This window comes from Euleptes europaea, chromosome 11 (genome assembly GCF_029931775.1).
Source record: "Euleptes europaea isolate rEulEur1 chromosome 11, rEulEur1.hap1, whole genome shotgun sequence".
In the NCBI taxonomy this organism is placed as follows: domain Eukaryota; kingdom Metazoa; phylum Chordata; class Lepidosauria; order Squamata; family Sphaerodactylidae; genus Euleptes; species Euleptes europaea.
In genome coordinates this window covers 56,122,449-56,138,736 of record NC_079322.1, presented here as the reverse complement: position 1 = coordinate 56,138,736, position 16,288 = coordinate 56,122,449, and the positions used below count along the sequence as shown (strand labels likewise).

General features: G+C 41.1%; 1 protein-coding gene across 9 annotated transcripts in view; it reads right to left on the bottom strand.

The window, feature by feature from the left end:
* Positions 1-16,288, bottom strand: part of CACNB2 (calcium voltage-gated channel auxiliary subunit beta 2) — a 153,425-nt gene that overhangs the window by 36,193 nt on the left and 100,944 nt on the right. For all 9 annotated transcript variants that reach the window (XM_056857010.1, XM_056857019.1, XM_056857017.1 and 6 more), the window contains one exon: positions 15,564-15,683. In XM_056857010.1, coding sequence (XP_056712988.1) covers positions 15,564-15,683 — 120 coding nt within the window. The remainder of the gene's footprint in view (positions 1-15,563; positions 15,684-16,288) is intronic.

Sequence of the window (16,288 nt, the reverse complement as noted above, 5' to 3'; positions counted from 1 at the left end):
AAGGATGGCGAAAAAGATTCTTTTTCATGTAGACAGATTTAAAGATCCCTCTTCACAGAAGATGATACTTGACTTCTTTCTCTCGTCCCACCTAACCAGGTTACCCTACCCCCATGATCTGGCAACGTTCCTTATACACTTACAGTGTTGAGTTTCCCTCTCCACCCATGAGACCGTAACTGGGTCCTCCTTTTTGTGTCATGTAATTCGGATGTCATGCAACTTCTTATCATATGCTTGCAGCCTGCTGAACCCCATGCTGCTGCTTGGGTGTTAAAGATGGATCCTCCTGTGTCTAGGCTGATTGAATAACACCACCTTAGAAGAATATCTACACATAGATATTCAGAAACTTCGCTTTTTTGGGAGAGCACAGTACCACAAAACTAGAATGACAAGCAGGAGAGATAGCAAAAACATTGTCTGAGGACCAGGAAAACTGAATATGTCTTCATAAGCTTATGCACATTGTTGAAAGTATGTCGGAATTAATATCTTAAGGAAACCCTGAGTTAATGAACATAGTGGATTTTTCTGTTAGTCTGGCAAAAAAGCCAAAAGTAGTAGAATAACTTTTATAGGACCAATTGTTAGTCTGGAAGAAAAGTCAAAAGTAGTAAAATAACTTTTCTAGGACCAATTGTGGGGAAGCAATGGCCCCAGACTCACCTGGGGCTGTGTTTGCAACCTACGGCCAGGAGTGGTAGGAGGGAGGCTGATTCTGCCAGCTCCATGTTGGTAGTGTGCATTCTGGAAGGGAAGGGGCCCTCCAGCCCAGCTGACATCAGGCACCTGAGGGGGGCCTGAGAATGGGCAAGGAGTCTGGATGAGCCTGCACAGGCTCTTGCTACGCAGGCCACCCCACCCCTCCTTTATGTAGCTTAATTAACCAGAGTATGCTTAATTCAAAGGATCTAGTTGCCCCAGAACTTAAGCCTTACACAGACCTAAAGCCTACATTACCATTTTCCCACCATGAGGTACTCAGTCCAGACTGATCAAATTTACACTGTTGAAATGTACACTTCTGCTAAGTGGGGTATAACCAAGATTAACGCAAGCACACCTGCTTTCTAACCAGAGACCTCTCTTCTTTATTCTTATTTGGAAAAATTCCCACCTTCAGCCAATCTGGCAACACTCCTGTTAGCTTATCTTGCCCTCTCACCAAACTGCAAGCTGGGAGACAAGAGAATCTTTAATTTTTATCTTAAACCTCTAACTCTACATTGGGAACTGGAATCTGTCCCAAATTGTGCTTACCTGTGTTCACATTCAGCCCCTGCCATGCGACCTGAGGCGTGATGCCCTGCCGTACACAATTTTGCTCTTTCTGCCTGGTCAAGTTTCACTAAGACACACTGGTGTGAAATCCTGCAAGTATACTCTGGCTGGCTCCAAACCAGACAGCTATGAAGTTTTCACTGTGACACATCTTTGGTGCGTTCATCTTTTTGACTACTTGCTGCCTGTATGCCTGAACTGGCTTGGAATCTGAACCTCTTTCCATGAACCTGCACGTGTAGGTAGCTACTGGCCTCTCACCTCTTGCACACTGTGTGGGAGTGCTTGCAATATTTAATGTTTAATCTGCGTATTGTGTTGTTGTTTTGTTTACTGTAGGCTTGACATTATTGTGACTGCCTGACCTTGCTAATTGCCCAAGTTAACAGCTTTTGTGGAGGAGCTGTGTCGTTTTGTCAGCAGATCCCTTTATCATGTATACGCCCCATTTTTCAGATGAGGTGCATTTCCTTAAGCCAGGTGTAAAAATTAAGCTTCTCTAGCCTAGGAGTCAGACATAGCAGACGATAGCTTCCCTATGCTCAGGCTACCCTACAGAGGATTTGGGTCCCACTGAAAAGTGGGACAGGTTCACACAGACATGTTTCTAGGGTAAATATGTCTTTCTACACACAGAGAACAAAGCCCTGTGGTGCAGAGAGATAAGCTGCATTACTGCAGTCAAAAGCTCGGCTCACAACCTGAGTTCGATCCTGACAGAAGCAGGTTTCAGGTAGCCAGCTCAAGGTTGACTTAGCTTTCCGTTCGTGCAAGGTTGGTAAAATGAGTACCCAAGTGTAGATGACTGGGGAAGGCACTGGCAAACCACCCCGTAAACAAAGTCTGCCTAGTAAACATCGAGATGTGACATCACCCCATGGGTCAGTAATGACCCGCTGCTTGCACAGGGGACTACCTTTACCGTTGCACACAGGGAATAGCCAGTATCCTATGTTTACTACCTACTGCTTCTGATGAAGGATATTAATAAAAGAAATATTTTATGAAATGGGAGGCTTTGTTTGGAACAACTTATTTAAATCAGTGTAACTACAATAAAGAGCATCCAATGAGGGACTTGACATTTCTAAGACTTTATCTACATTCTCATTGCAACTAGCAAATACAGCATGAAAAATTAAGACAGCACATTATGTGAGTTGGCTGCCAAACTTTTTGACATTCGTATTTACGCACTTGTAAATTCTACCGAAAGTAAATTAGCTTTGGGGTCTCTCAACAACATGCTTATGGTATCATCTCTGTTTGAATTGGGTTATTCTCAGAGGTACTGCTTTGAATAGCTATGATGATGAATTAATTAGTACTATACAAATAATAAAATAGAAACTGAGATAACTTTATATTCTAATTTGACATTTCAAAATGTTAAAAAAAAAACAAGGAACATTTTGGAGCTGAGGCCCACTGAATGGCAGCTGACCATGCTTGGAATAGCAACTTTTTAAGGCCTCCAGAGAACAAAGGATTATACACTATAGGACTAGGGACCTACAAGGACTTGCAGGGGGGGGATTTCTCTTTCCCTTCCTTGAAAGCCCCCATAGCCTACCCCTTTTGCAAGATCACCTTGTAACCTTCCTGGGAAGAATGGGGATTCGAACCTTGGTCTCCCAGATCCTAGTCTGAAACTCAAACCTGGCTGGAAGTAACTGAGATGTTCAGTTGTGGTCTTTTATGTGTTTTTTACAATCGTTGTTTGATTTGCATTGTAAGCCACCATAAGTTCCACAAGGTAGTAAGGCAACTAATAAATGTTTTAAATAAAAATTAATACAATAAAATAAATAAATGTATGACAATGTTGAAAATTATGTTAATAAGAAATCCAATTAAAAGTACGATTTTACTGTAAAATATCCAAAAGACAATATTCTAATTATTTTTCTTCAAGAATTCTCTACCTTTACTGATGCAACCGAATACAATACACAGTAAAAGCTTTGTTATTCAGCACTTGATTGTCCAAACCCCTCTTGTTAACCAGCACTGTCCAGAGGGCAAGCTCTTCCCATTCAGCCACCACACCTCTGTGTCTTTGGATCCCTATGTACTCCACTCCTCCTCTCAAGTTGGCAAGCTTGATGCCTCTTGCATTGTTGGCCTTCTGATGTCATCCATGGGTGCCCTCTTCTCCCTCAGCCTGCCTTGAACTGTTAGGAGGCTAGGGTTGCCAGGCCCCTTTTCGCTACTGGTGGGAGATTTTTGGAGTGTAGCCTGAGGAGGGCGGGGTTTGAAGAGGGGAGGGACTTCAATACCATAGAGTCCAATTGCCAAAGCAGCCATTTTTTCCATGTGAACTGGAGATCAGTTGTAATAGCAGGAGATCTCCAGCTACTCTCTGGAGGTTGGCAACCCTATAGGAGGCAGCTCTGCTAGAGGGCTCCCAGGCAGCCAGCCTGCTTGTCTGCCTGTTATGATGGCTCTATGGGTTGAGGGGGCAGGAGAAGGATCTCACCAGGTGTGACGTAGCCATGGTGCTCCCAATGTGGTGGGATTCCTCTGGATACAGGAGTAGAACACAGTGATAAGTTTGAGTATCAGCACAGTTGATTAACTAGTGACCCGCATTCCCTTTGAGTGCCAACAAACTAAGGAACTAAGCTGGAACTTTCTAGACCTACGCAGACTTCTTCTTTCCCCTTACGTGATCTGATTCTTGAAGTACAACAAAGAACAGAAAAGCAGCTCCTTCATTTGGCAAGCTACTCTAACGGGGCAGAAAGAATACCTAGAACCCACTCCCATAAGATTTCTCATTTCTACACTGCTGATGCATTGCACCTTTGTCCAGATACAACTGTTACACATTTGTCCAGATACAACTGTTCACACACTTCATAACTTTGGCTGGTTTGTTGTTGTTTCAGAATATATGAATAGCTATAGAATGACATGGTTTACTGCTGATGGAACTAGTAATAGGATGTTTATATGCTACTAGAAATCAGAGTTGCGGTTAACGTGTAACTGTTGTTCATCGATGTCTTCTGTGCAGACACACATTGGGGGACTGTGTATGACCAGACCAGCCATGGATAGAAGTTTCTAGCTTCCCTAGGAACTGAGGGAGGTGCTCCTCCCCTCCAGAACAGATGCAACGGTTTTTCCTGCCTAAACCATTACATGCTCCAGAGGACCGGCGCTCATTCCCTCAGTTCCTGCTTGTCCGCCATGAGCTAACAGCAATAATATTTAGACAGCAACCAGGGAGAGAGCTCACAGCAGGGCAGGAGGAAGAGAATGTGTGTCTGCACAGAAGTCATTGATGAACAACAGTTACATGAAAGAGCAATTCTGTTTTCACCTTCTGTCTTCAGTGCAACCCCACATTGGGATTTTAGTGAGCTACTCTCCAAAAAGGAGGTGGGATGATGCTGGTTAGAACAATGACTGGAGTACTGCTTTTCCCACATCTGCAACTCTCCTTGACTGAGGGTCCAGTGCATCATGTTTCACGAAGGTGTCTTCAGCTGACTAGGTCACTGCCTTACAGATGTCAATAAGTGGCACCCTCTAATGAAAAGAAGCTAAGGATCCTTGGTAGAGTGGGTCCTGATAGAGTGGGCTCGGACGTCCAGAGGGCAGGATTTGCCAGCAGCCTCGTAACATGAACAGACTGCTGCTGCGATGCACCTTGAAAGCAGTTGTGGAAAAGCGACTTTTTCCTGCCTTGGGAAGCTAGAAACTTCTATCGGCAGCTGGCCTGCACATGCGCAGTCCCAATATGGGACTGCACTGAAGACAGAAGATGAACTGTTATTGGCTCTCCTCCCTTAGTGTGTTGTTATGTTTGGTTGTATGTTTTTATTGAATGGTCTAAATACACTTTATTTTAAATGGTGTTTTAATGATTTGATGTTGGTTGCCTTAGGGACCCTATTTGGGTGGAAATGTGGCAAAGAAATTTTTTAAATAAAATAATAAAATAAATATATTTCAAGGCAACTGCATGAATAGTTTAATGATTGTGTATGTCCTTGCCTACCAAAGTTCTTGCTATGATAAACCAGCTAGGCTGTAATGTGTAGCAGTACTGTGTATTTTTTCTTACAGAAGTGGAAACTATAATGATTAAGGGCAATAATAACAGGTAAGACCAATTATTGTTAATCTGTAGAGCCTTCACAGTGGCAGCTGCGTGAATAACTAACCCCTGAATTTAGAAATATAACTGTTAATTTATAATCTGTCACAAATATATTTGTATGGAGAGTTGGCAGTCAGGTAGTAAAAGGTCCAATTATATTCACTTTAAACGTTTTAAAATGATCAGTCACCTGATCTTCCTTTTAAAGTGCCAATTCATAATTTAAGTAAGTGATTAAAATACTTTGCTGGTTGCTTTCTCAATTTGCTACTCAGGCAGCCCATTCTTGAATGGAGGGCAAAGCTCCTTAGGAGCTGGCATGACCCTGAGCCGGCGTAGGTGCCACCTTATCACGAAATAAGGTGCCACCTACACTGGTGCAGGGGCAAACACATCGGCCCCTGGACACCGCTGGCCCCCTCTGCCAGCACAGCCATGCACAAAAGACTGAAGTGATCATCTAAGGAGAACAGACAGAAAAATTGAATGAAATGAAAGTTTTTTGTTGCTGTTTTTTTTTTAAAAAAAAAGAAGAAGCCTATATCACTTCTTTTTTCAGCATTTTCCTGGCTTTTTTAGGGGATGCATGAGCTACTGTGAGGTGATGAGCTACCAGTAGGTCATGAGTTTCATGCTGGAGATCTACACTATGTGGTTGGATCCAAAGGTGATTTCCTGCTCACAAAATGAACCCTTCCGCTTGCAGTGTTACTCCTTCCATTTACTATGTGTGTTAAGTGCCGTTAAGTTGCTTCCAACTCTTGGCAACCCTATGAATTAATGACCTCGTTAACAGCCTTGCTCAGGTCTTGCAAACTGAGGGCCATGGCTTCATTTGTAGAGTCAAATCCATCTCATGTTGGCTCGTAATATTAATATCTCTTCAATAACAGAAAATGTATGACTTTAACATAGTTCCTTATTCAAACTACAGTTTCACACTGTAGTACACAGCATATGAGACATCACAATGGTGATATAGCAACAGCCGACCTCCACAAATATGCCTATATTAAAACAAATTAGAATGGGATAGTGGTTGCAACCATGCCTTAGTTCTTACATTTCTTGTACAGTGAATACAAGACTGGTGGGTAGGGTTGCCAGGTCCCTCTTCACAACTGGTGGGAGGTTTTCGGGGTGGAGCCTGACGAGGGTGAGGTTTGGGAAGGGGAGGGACTTCAATGCCATAGAGTCCAATTACCAAAACAGCCATTTTCTCCAGGGGAACTGATCTCTATCAGCTGGAGATCAGTTGTAATAGCAGGAGATCTCCAGCTAGTACCTGGAGGTTGGTGCAATCAAACAGTAGCAGGCAAAAATGAAAGAGACAATAGACGATGGATAGCAAACAGCAAAACAGCCGCAGCTGTAACTGCGGCTGTTTTGCTGTTTGCTATCCATCGTCTATTGTCTCTTTCATTTTTGCCTGCTACTGTTTGATTGCACCAATACTTTTTACAGTAGAGTGAGTTATTTGTTTAAAGTACCTGGAGGTTGGCAACCCTACTGGTGGGATCTCTACAAATGCAAGTCATCAGAAAGAATAAAAAAGCAGCATAATGTTTTTCTGAGGCTGCCAAAAAGAAGAGGACTTCTGAAATGGATAGATCAGATTCCACAACTGAGGAACAAGAATCTACCTCTTCACTACTTACAAGTTACACTGAACACACATACAATCTTTGTACAGTATTACTCTATTGTAAATCAGAGATCTCAAGTAAAAAAGGAAATGTATGTGCATGTACGTGTGTGTGTGTATGTGTTCGTATGTTACTATATATTACTCAGTCTTTGTGGTCTGACCCTGCTGGCTTTAAATTAATCTCATTTTATTTGAGTGCTTTAATCTGATTGGCTCCTGCTTTCCAGCAGCCCCTGCAAAAGTGTAAAAGAAGATACTGACAGGCTAGGGAAAAACTAGTAACTGGAGTTCCTTGACTGCATGCACGTTTTCTTTTATATCTTAGCAAAGGGCTAGAAACATTTTTTTTTTAAGCTGGAAATTCAGTGATGAAGAAGTCATATTTTAGGGAGGTGTTGCCCCCAAATACCCTTCCCTCATAGCAGTATGGCTGCATATGAATAACAAATCACAAATCAAGCTAGTCACTTTGGTAGACTGATTTAAGCAGTATGTCCTTAACAATATCGTATACCACAAGAAGGCATTTATGACTCTATCATTCCACCAAATGTGCAAAAACAAACTATACAGGAAGTATGATGGAATAACACAGGAGGTAGGTAGGTAGGTAGATAGATAGGTAGGTAGATTAGATGACAGACAGACAGACAGACAGACAGACAGACAGACAGACAGACAGACAGACAGACAGACAGACAGACAGACAGACAGACAGACAGACAGACAGACAGATAGATAGATAGATAGATAGATAGATAGATAGATAGATAGATAGATTTGCAATCTACTGCCATTTGGGAGACTTCCAGGCCTTCCTCTCTTTTGCTTGCTGGCCTACAAAGGGCTGGGCAAAATATGTTTAAAAATCATTATTATGTCAATGGCATGATGTCACTTCCAGTGAATACCCAGAGGTGAGGTTACATTGCCAGTGTGATGCTCTAGGATTCAAGAAAAAACTTTATGGTTTTACCTAGAATTCTGTCCAAATCTTAGAGCATCACATCAACATGACACTGGTGATTGGACATCACTTCTGAACATCTGCTGGACATCACTCCATTGGTGTAAAGTCATTATCCCCCTCGTCCCCACGCCTCCTTCTTTCGCCGTTTGTCAGCCAATGGCCGGCAACTCTAATTGCATTTTTTTAATATGTATCACCTTCCCGTTTTTTAATGTACTATCTTCTACTTTTGTTTACAACATTCTGCATTATGGTAGTCATGTCTTAAACAGGTCTTGGGGAGGTTTGTCTGTTTGCATTGTTGTCCAGTTCTGTTATCCTAGTCCAACTGCACTATTAATTAGAAGTCTCCAATGTCTAATTATTTTATATTCTGGAACCTGACTTCAGTCTCAGTGAGAAATGCGGGCTATAAATGAAGTAAATTAAAATGAATAAATTAAATGAATAAAATAAAATTACTAAATTAAAATGAGTAGTATCAAAATAGTTTGACAGCTTCCAGGAATTTATTTCTGATAGTCTCTTACTTGTGGTACCTTCAAGACTCACTTTAAATGCGATACTTTCCAGACTCATATATTTATCGTGGCATAAGCTTTCACGAAGTATAGCCCACTTCCTCAGAGGCACAGAAACACTGTACCTCTTGCATTTCATGATTTTTGTCCCCATTGTTTATATTTGTTTCTCCGTATCGCTGTTTGTGTATACAGGCATACCTTGTTTTATTACGCTTTGCTCTATTGCACTTTGCAGACATTACGTTTTTGGCAATTCTCGCAATATTTCATAGAATCATAGAGTTGGGACCACCAGGGTCATCTAGTCCAAACCCCTGCACAATGCAGGAAACTAACAACTACCTCTCCCCACATCCCCAGTGACTCTAACCCTCCCCCTGCCATGCAGGATCCCACAATCAAAGCACTCCCAACAGATGGCCATCTAGCCTCTGCTTAAAGACCTCCAAAGACGGGGACTCCACCACCCTCCGAGGGAGCACATTCCACCGTTGAACAGCCCTCACCGTCAGAAAGTTCTTCCTAATGTTTAGGTGGAATTGCTTCTCTATTAGTTTAAATCCATAACTCCGTGTCCTAGTTTCTGGAGCAACAGAGAACAAGCTAGTTCCCTCATCAACATGACATCCCTTCAAATATTTAAACATGGCTATCATATCAAAGGTAGGACATTTTGGAGGACTTTCATTCATAGGGTTGCCATGAGTCAGAAGCGATTTGACGGCACTTAACACAAACACACATATCATGTCTCCCCTCAACCTTCTCTTCTCCAAACTAAACAAACCCAACTCCTTAAGTCTCTCCTCATAAGGCATGGATTCCAAACCTCTGATCATTCTGGTCACCCTCCTCTAGACAAGCTCCAACTTGTCAACATCATTCTGAAATTGTGGAGCCCAAAATTGGACACAGTATTCCAACTGAGGTGTGACCAATGCAGAATTCAGTGGTAGTATTACTTCCCTTGATCTAGACACAATACTCCTATTGATGCAGCCCAGAATTGCATTGGCCTTCTTAGCCGCCATATCACACTGTTGACTCATGTTCAGTTTGTGGTCCACTAAGACTCCCAGATCTCTTTCACATGTACTGTTGTCAAGCCAACTGTCTCCCATCCTGTACCTGTGCCTTATGTTGTTTCTGCCTAGGTGAAGTACTTTACACTTCTCCCTATTGAAATCCATTTTATTGCTTATGGCCCAACTCTCCAGTTTATCGAGGTCATTCTGAACTCTGACCCTACCCTCCGGGGTATTAACTACCCCTCCTAACTTGGTGTCATCTGCAAATTTGATTAGCATACTCTCTATTCCATCATCCAAGTCATTTATAAAAATATTAAAGGGTACAGGTCCCAGGACAGACCCCTGTGGTACCCCACTGGTCACTCCTCTCCAGGACGAAGTTGTGCCATTAATGAGCACCCTTTGGGTTCGGTTGGTCAACCAATTACCAATCCACCTAACAGTAGCAGTGTCCAGCCCACATTTTACTAGCTTTGTTTCAAGAAGATCATTGGGGACTCTATCAAAGGCTTTACTGAAATCAAGGTTCACTACATCTACAGCATTCCCTTCATCTACCATACTTGTCACTCTTTCAAAAAAAGATATGAGATTAGTTTGGCATGACCTGTTTTTGAGAAACCCATGTTGACTGTCAGTGAGCACGGCATTTCTTTTTAAGTGCTTACAGACCGTCTGTTTAATTATCTGCTCTAGTATCTCACCTGGTATTGATGTAAGGCTGACTGGGCGATAATTGTTTGGGATTTCTTTTTTTCCCCTTTTAAAGATGGGGACAACATGTGCCCTCCTCCAGTTTGCTGGAACTTCTCCTGTTCTCCATGAATTCTCAAAGATTATTGCCAGTGGTTCTGAAATAACTTCAGCCAGTTCTTTTAACACCCTTGGATGAAGTTCGTCCAGCCCCGGAGACTTGAATTCATTAAGAGTAGCCAGGTATTCCTGTACTATCTCAGTGTCTATACTATGGTGTAATTCCCCTATTGCATCCTCTGCTCCATTATTCCCAGGTTGAGCATTATTCCCCTTTTGGGAGAAGACTGATACAAAAAAGGAGTTAAGTAATTCTGCCTTTTCTGCCTCCCCTGTTAATAACTCACCATCCTCTCCACACAATGACCCGATCCTTACCTTGATCTTCCTTTCGTTATGGACATAACCAAAAAACCCTTTGTTGTTGTTTTTAACTTCCATGGCTAGCCGGAGCTCATTCTGCGCTTTAGCCTTCCTGACTTTCTCCCTACATTTCAAACTTTTTCATTATTATTAGAGTACATTTTTTAGACATAATGCTATCGCACACTGAATAGACTGCAGTATAGTGTAAACATAACTTTTATAAGCACTGGGAAATCAACAACAAAATCATGTGACTCGTTTTATTGCGATATTCGCTTTATCGCGGAACTGGAACTGAACCTGCAATATCTCCGAGGTATGCTTGTGTATCTGCCAACTGAAAATAAATTCTATCCTGAATCTGAGGAAGTGGGCTCTAACCCATGAAAGCTTATGCCACAATTAATATTTTTAGTCTTCATTGTTTTTTAACGTATCACTCTGTTATTTAAAAGCTCCCAAGGCTGCATCCAAAAGATTAAAAATAAAACCAAACTAATACAACCAAAAGCAGCATGATAAAATCAACTGTAAAACAGCTTTTAGATTAAAGAAACATAGTAATAAAAATATACAAAGAGCACAATAGTTTTTAAAAAGCTTAAAAGACAGGTAAAACTCAACAGCAACAGATAAAAGTTAATTTTATAAATCTAGCTAAAATGAACTATATAACTAAATGCCAAACATTAAGGGTTTTGAAAAAACAAAACAAAGTCTTTGCTTGCAATCTAAACACAAACTGGGTGCCAGATGAACAGCTGCAAGGCAAGGGTTCTAAAGTGAGGTACTATAAAAGAGATGGTCCTGTCTCTAGTGGCCACCCATCTTACCTTTAAGTGGGGCCACCAGAGCAAGGCCTCTAAAGATTATCGCAACTAGCGGGTAGCTTCTTATGGGAAGAGGTGGTCCTCTAGATTCCTCAGTCTCAGGTAAAAATCAGCACTTTCCATTGTGTCTGGAAACATACACACAACAAAGTGCAGTTCTTTAAGGCGAGATATCTCTTTAATCTGCACCAGCGTGATTTGGCAACATTTTGAATCAACTGATGATTCTGCCCAGACTTCAAGGGTAGAACAAATGTTAGTAATCTAACCTGGATTTGATCAGAACATGGATATCTGTGGCCACATCATGCTTTTCAAAGAAAGAACATTGCTGTGACACCAGCTGAAGTGGTTGATACCGTGAGTGTGTAGTCAAGTCACAGCTGACTTATGGTGACCCTTGTAGGGTTGTGAAGGCAAGAGACGTTCAGAGGTGATTTGCCATTCCCCGCTTCTGCATAGTGACCCTGGTATTCCTTGGTGGTCTCCCATCAAAATACTAACCAGGGCCAATCTCCTTACCTGTCAAGATCTGATGAAATTGAGCTAGCCTGGGCCATTTAGGTCAGGGTTTTGGCACCATATCATTTTGATATTCTGAGGGCAGAGAATGAAATGTCCTTCAGAACAGAATGGAGCTGACGCACTGCCCCCCCCCCAAAAAAAGAGCTCTTGAAAAACCTCCAGTGGCATGTCTGCACATGCACATTCCCAATAGGGGATTGCACAGAAGACCGAAAATGAATGGGGTTTTATTTGCACAGACTAACCATGCCCATCACTGCTTATAATTTACGAGGCTTCTAATGTTACAAAAGAAAATGGATGGCATTGATTATATATTCATCAAACTACCTCAAATAGTTCAAAAGTTTCTTTTCTTTTAAATGAGCTCTTCTGGTATCTTTTTCAACCTCCAGATTATTAATGCATGTCAACTTGTTCCAAATTTCTGTTTCTAAAAAAAGATTAACCAGGATCAATATATTTCCAAACACAGTGTTAGGAGAAAATTGAAAGCAACTATACCAGGAGTCCCCAGCCTTTTTGAGCCTGTGGGCACTTTTGGAATTCTGACACATGGTGGTGAGCACAACTACAAAATGGCTGCCACAGGAGGTGGAGCAACACACACACATAGAGAATACCCAAGTGCAGGGGAGAAATTGGGTAATTTAAAAAAAAACCACTGGGAGTGATAAAGTATAAAACCAACACGGCAGTGCCAGCTGCCGCTGAAACATTATTTTAATCTGCTCTGCCATTCAGATCTTCAATGGCCAATCAGAAGTGCTGCTGGGCAAGTGCCCCATATGGCCACACCCACTTTCTAAAAACACCTGGTGGGCACCAGGAAAGGTATCAGTGGGCACCATGGAACCCACGGACCATTACAATTATTGCACTCACCAGGAAAAAGATGAGGTATACATTAAATCAAGCACATCCTTTGGAGAAAGGATGCATTTCTGATACAAATGTTAAGTAGTAGTAAATAGTAACAGCAGCAAGAGTATGAGAAAAAGTTAATGTTAAGAGGAAGGTATTATTTCCACACATGGCTATGGAAGCAAGCAAAATCATGTTTAACAAGGAGAAGCATTTCTATTTTAATACAGCTTCTATTTTCTACATCTTTCTACGAGCTGTATTTTTTTCTACACCAGCTTAAAAACATCTAAAGACTATATGGAGAAGTAAATAGGCACATTAGCCAATTTAGGGGGGGGGTTGTCCATCCGAAATATTTAGCATTACTTTGGTTTGCATTTTCAAGTGCTTACTTAATATTCGTGCTAGTTGACAATTAATATGAGATCGATAACTTTTATGTAGTATTGACACACCATTGTTCGAGCAGCTTGACACTACCAGTGCCCTCTCCCTTCCGCTGTTCACATATTGTCTCACAGTCAGAGACAGTGTCAGATGCGGAGACTGTTCCTCAGCCAAACTAGAGTGAGAATATTATTTTGATGCACAGAAATACGGTTTTAAAAAGTCAAGGTCTGCTAGCAGTTTCTCTGCAAACTCCCACAGCAGCTTTGCTAGAGGTCATGAATATTACATAAGGCTGTCCATGCATTCAAATCAGCATCGCTAAGCCAAATTCCCATAGCAACACTCACACAGATTTACTCATCAGTAAGAGACGCATCAGCTTAGCAGGAAGTGCTCTAATGCTACTCTGTTTTTTTCTGCAAGATGCTGAAATTCTTTCTTTTCAAAGTTTAATTGTACTGATGGCCTTTAGTAAAACGTTTGCTTCTTCTAGATTAGTTAACATGTTATGCAAAAGTAGTCTTCAAAAGAGAAGGTAAAAAAATAGACCTATTCAATTTTATCAACCTCTGGCAACCCAACCCCCTTAGCTACCTCTCAGGGTGGTCATGGCAGAAAACTGAAAACACTCTGACCCCTACCATGCCATTGTGCAAAGCTCCTTAAAGCTTAACATTCCCAAGGTATAGAATTAAACCAGGAGCTGGGCAGCTGATGAGAACAAAAACATATATATATTTTCAGATAGCAGATTTGGTGGATTAAAGAAATCCAAAAACAAGTAGCTCAAGAGCTCTTATCACACCACCACTTCTTGAGCACTGGTATCTTAATTTTGCTATTTTTGGAAATGTCTATAGTTGTTCAGGAATGTGGTTAAGACTATAGTCTGAAGTTACCAAAATAAGCCCATCGTTCAAGAAAACCTCAGTATCAAGAAATCTAATTTTAAAATCCATCACTGCATGAAACTGCACAGAAAAGTCATAATTGCTCCAGTATTTCCAAGTTTTGAAATCTGGATTGGCCAACCCTGTCAATAATTAAGCTTGTTGTCTAAAATTATGAAAACATAGTTTTTTGAACCAATGAGTATTTCCTTTCGTGACTTTTAGCAATTTACTAACATAATAAAAAAATCAAAAAGTTAACGGGACACAAAACATATTTAAACACTTGCCACAGTTCTTCAGGAAATAAGATACAAAACTAAGGAGAGTTTTTAATGTGCTGGCAGTAAACATATACACACTTATATGAGCATCAGTCCCATTACACACAATAGGGCCTACTTTGTATTAAGCACATATAACATTGTACTGAATACCACTTTTTACAGCCCAATCCAAAGGGGGGTACTTATGTTGTGCTTTGGGAGGGCGTAGCTGCACCACCTCCTGAGCGGCTACCCGTCCCGAAAAAACATGACACAAATGCCCAGAAATTCAACAACCCACGAAACTCCTCCATGGAGTTTCATGGGGCTACACCAGCTATTTTGCTGACACAGCTCTGCAACTGCGCAAAGGGGCGTTCCCAGACACCAGTCATGCTGGCTCCTGTGCAGCTGCGCCCCCCCCCCCAGGATTGCTGTCAGTATGCCCTGTTATCTTGTTTCTTAAAGGAATTGTTTCTATGAAAGACTTTTCCTTACTGTTTTTAGACCCTTCCCCCACCACTGTTTCTTAAACAAGGCAGAATATCCCGGTTTAAAATAACACACAGAGAGAGAGAGAGAAGGGAGGGCACAGAATAATTTTACAATAATTTTAAGGAATAGCATTGAGTAAGAAGACTTTTAAGAGGGTGGAGTAATGGGATAAATAACAATAGTATGAAAAGCAAAAAACATGCATCTTTCAATCAAGTTTATTAACACACATACAACTTTGGATATTGGTAATCTAAAAACATGGCAAAGTACTACTAGGATTCTCAATATGTGGACCAAAGGAATTGGGATTCCATGAAATTACATACACCATTTAAACTGGCCAAGGATTTAGTTACAAAAATTGGAATGTGCCACATTTTTGTTGCTGTATTTTTAAAAAAATACAATTTCCAAATATTTATGAAGATAAATTTTACATTTCCCAAGCTACTTATGTAGTGTAAAAACCCTATAGGATACACCAGAGTAATAGGCTATTTTCGTGCCGTACCCTTTCCATAGAAGTGAAAAATTCCATTGATAACTTGGTAGACATCAGGCTATGAGTCAAGTCATTTCCACAAATCAAGATTACAAAGAAGCATCTTACCTTTGCCTTTTCCAGCTGTGTCTGGGCCTGTCGTTCTGCCTCTCTCCGCACTGCCTCTCTGTCTTCCTCGAGAGATACATCTGAATCAGATGGACGGCTAGTGTAGGAGTCCGCTGAACCCTAAATATGAGGAAGACAAAAATAATATTAGAAATGAAGAAATCACTGTTGCTTAAAAAAAACTCATTGATAAGGCTGTCTCAAATGCTTCCATATTTTAATTCTTTTTCAGTGTTTTGGTTTTAAAAAAATCCATGTTTAAGTTCCAAAGAACATTCATAAGAAAAACAGTAAGCATGTCGGTTGTTTTGGTCCGGAGACCATACTAAAAACATTCTTTTTGTACCCTATATCTTTGCTCCCCCCCCCCTCCAATCAGAATATGCCGTTTTGCTATGCTGAGCTACTTTCTGTGGGGGAACACCAATGGTGCAGTGCAGGGCTGAAGGACAAGCAGCAGTTTCAAGGATAGCTTTAGATAACCAAAGCTAACAAACAATATGAGTTACGCTAAAGGTGTAATTCAGACTAAAATGCCAAGTTAGTATGAAGAATCTTTATCCCCTGAAGATAACAACAGCTTTACAATTCTATCTTAATGCAGGGCACCTCTTCACCTGACGCTCTCTTTCTCCATCATAAAACGAACATGGCTCAAATCCATCGCAGCCTTTCAGCAAAGCCAGAGCACAAATCAAGTAACAGCTGACATAATATGTCTGGAC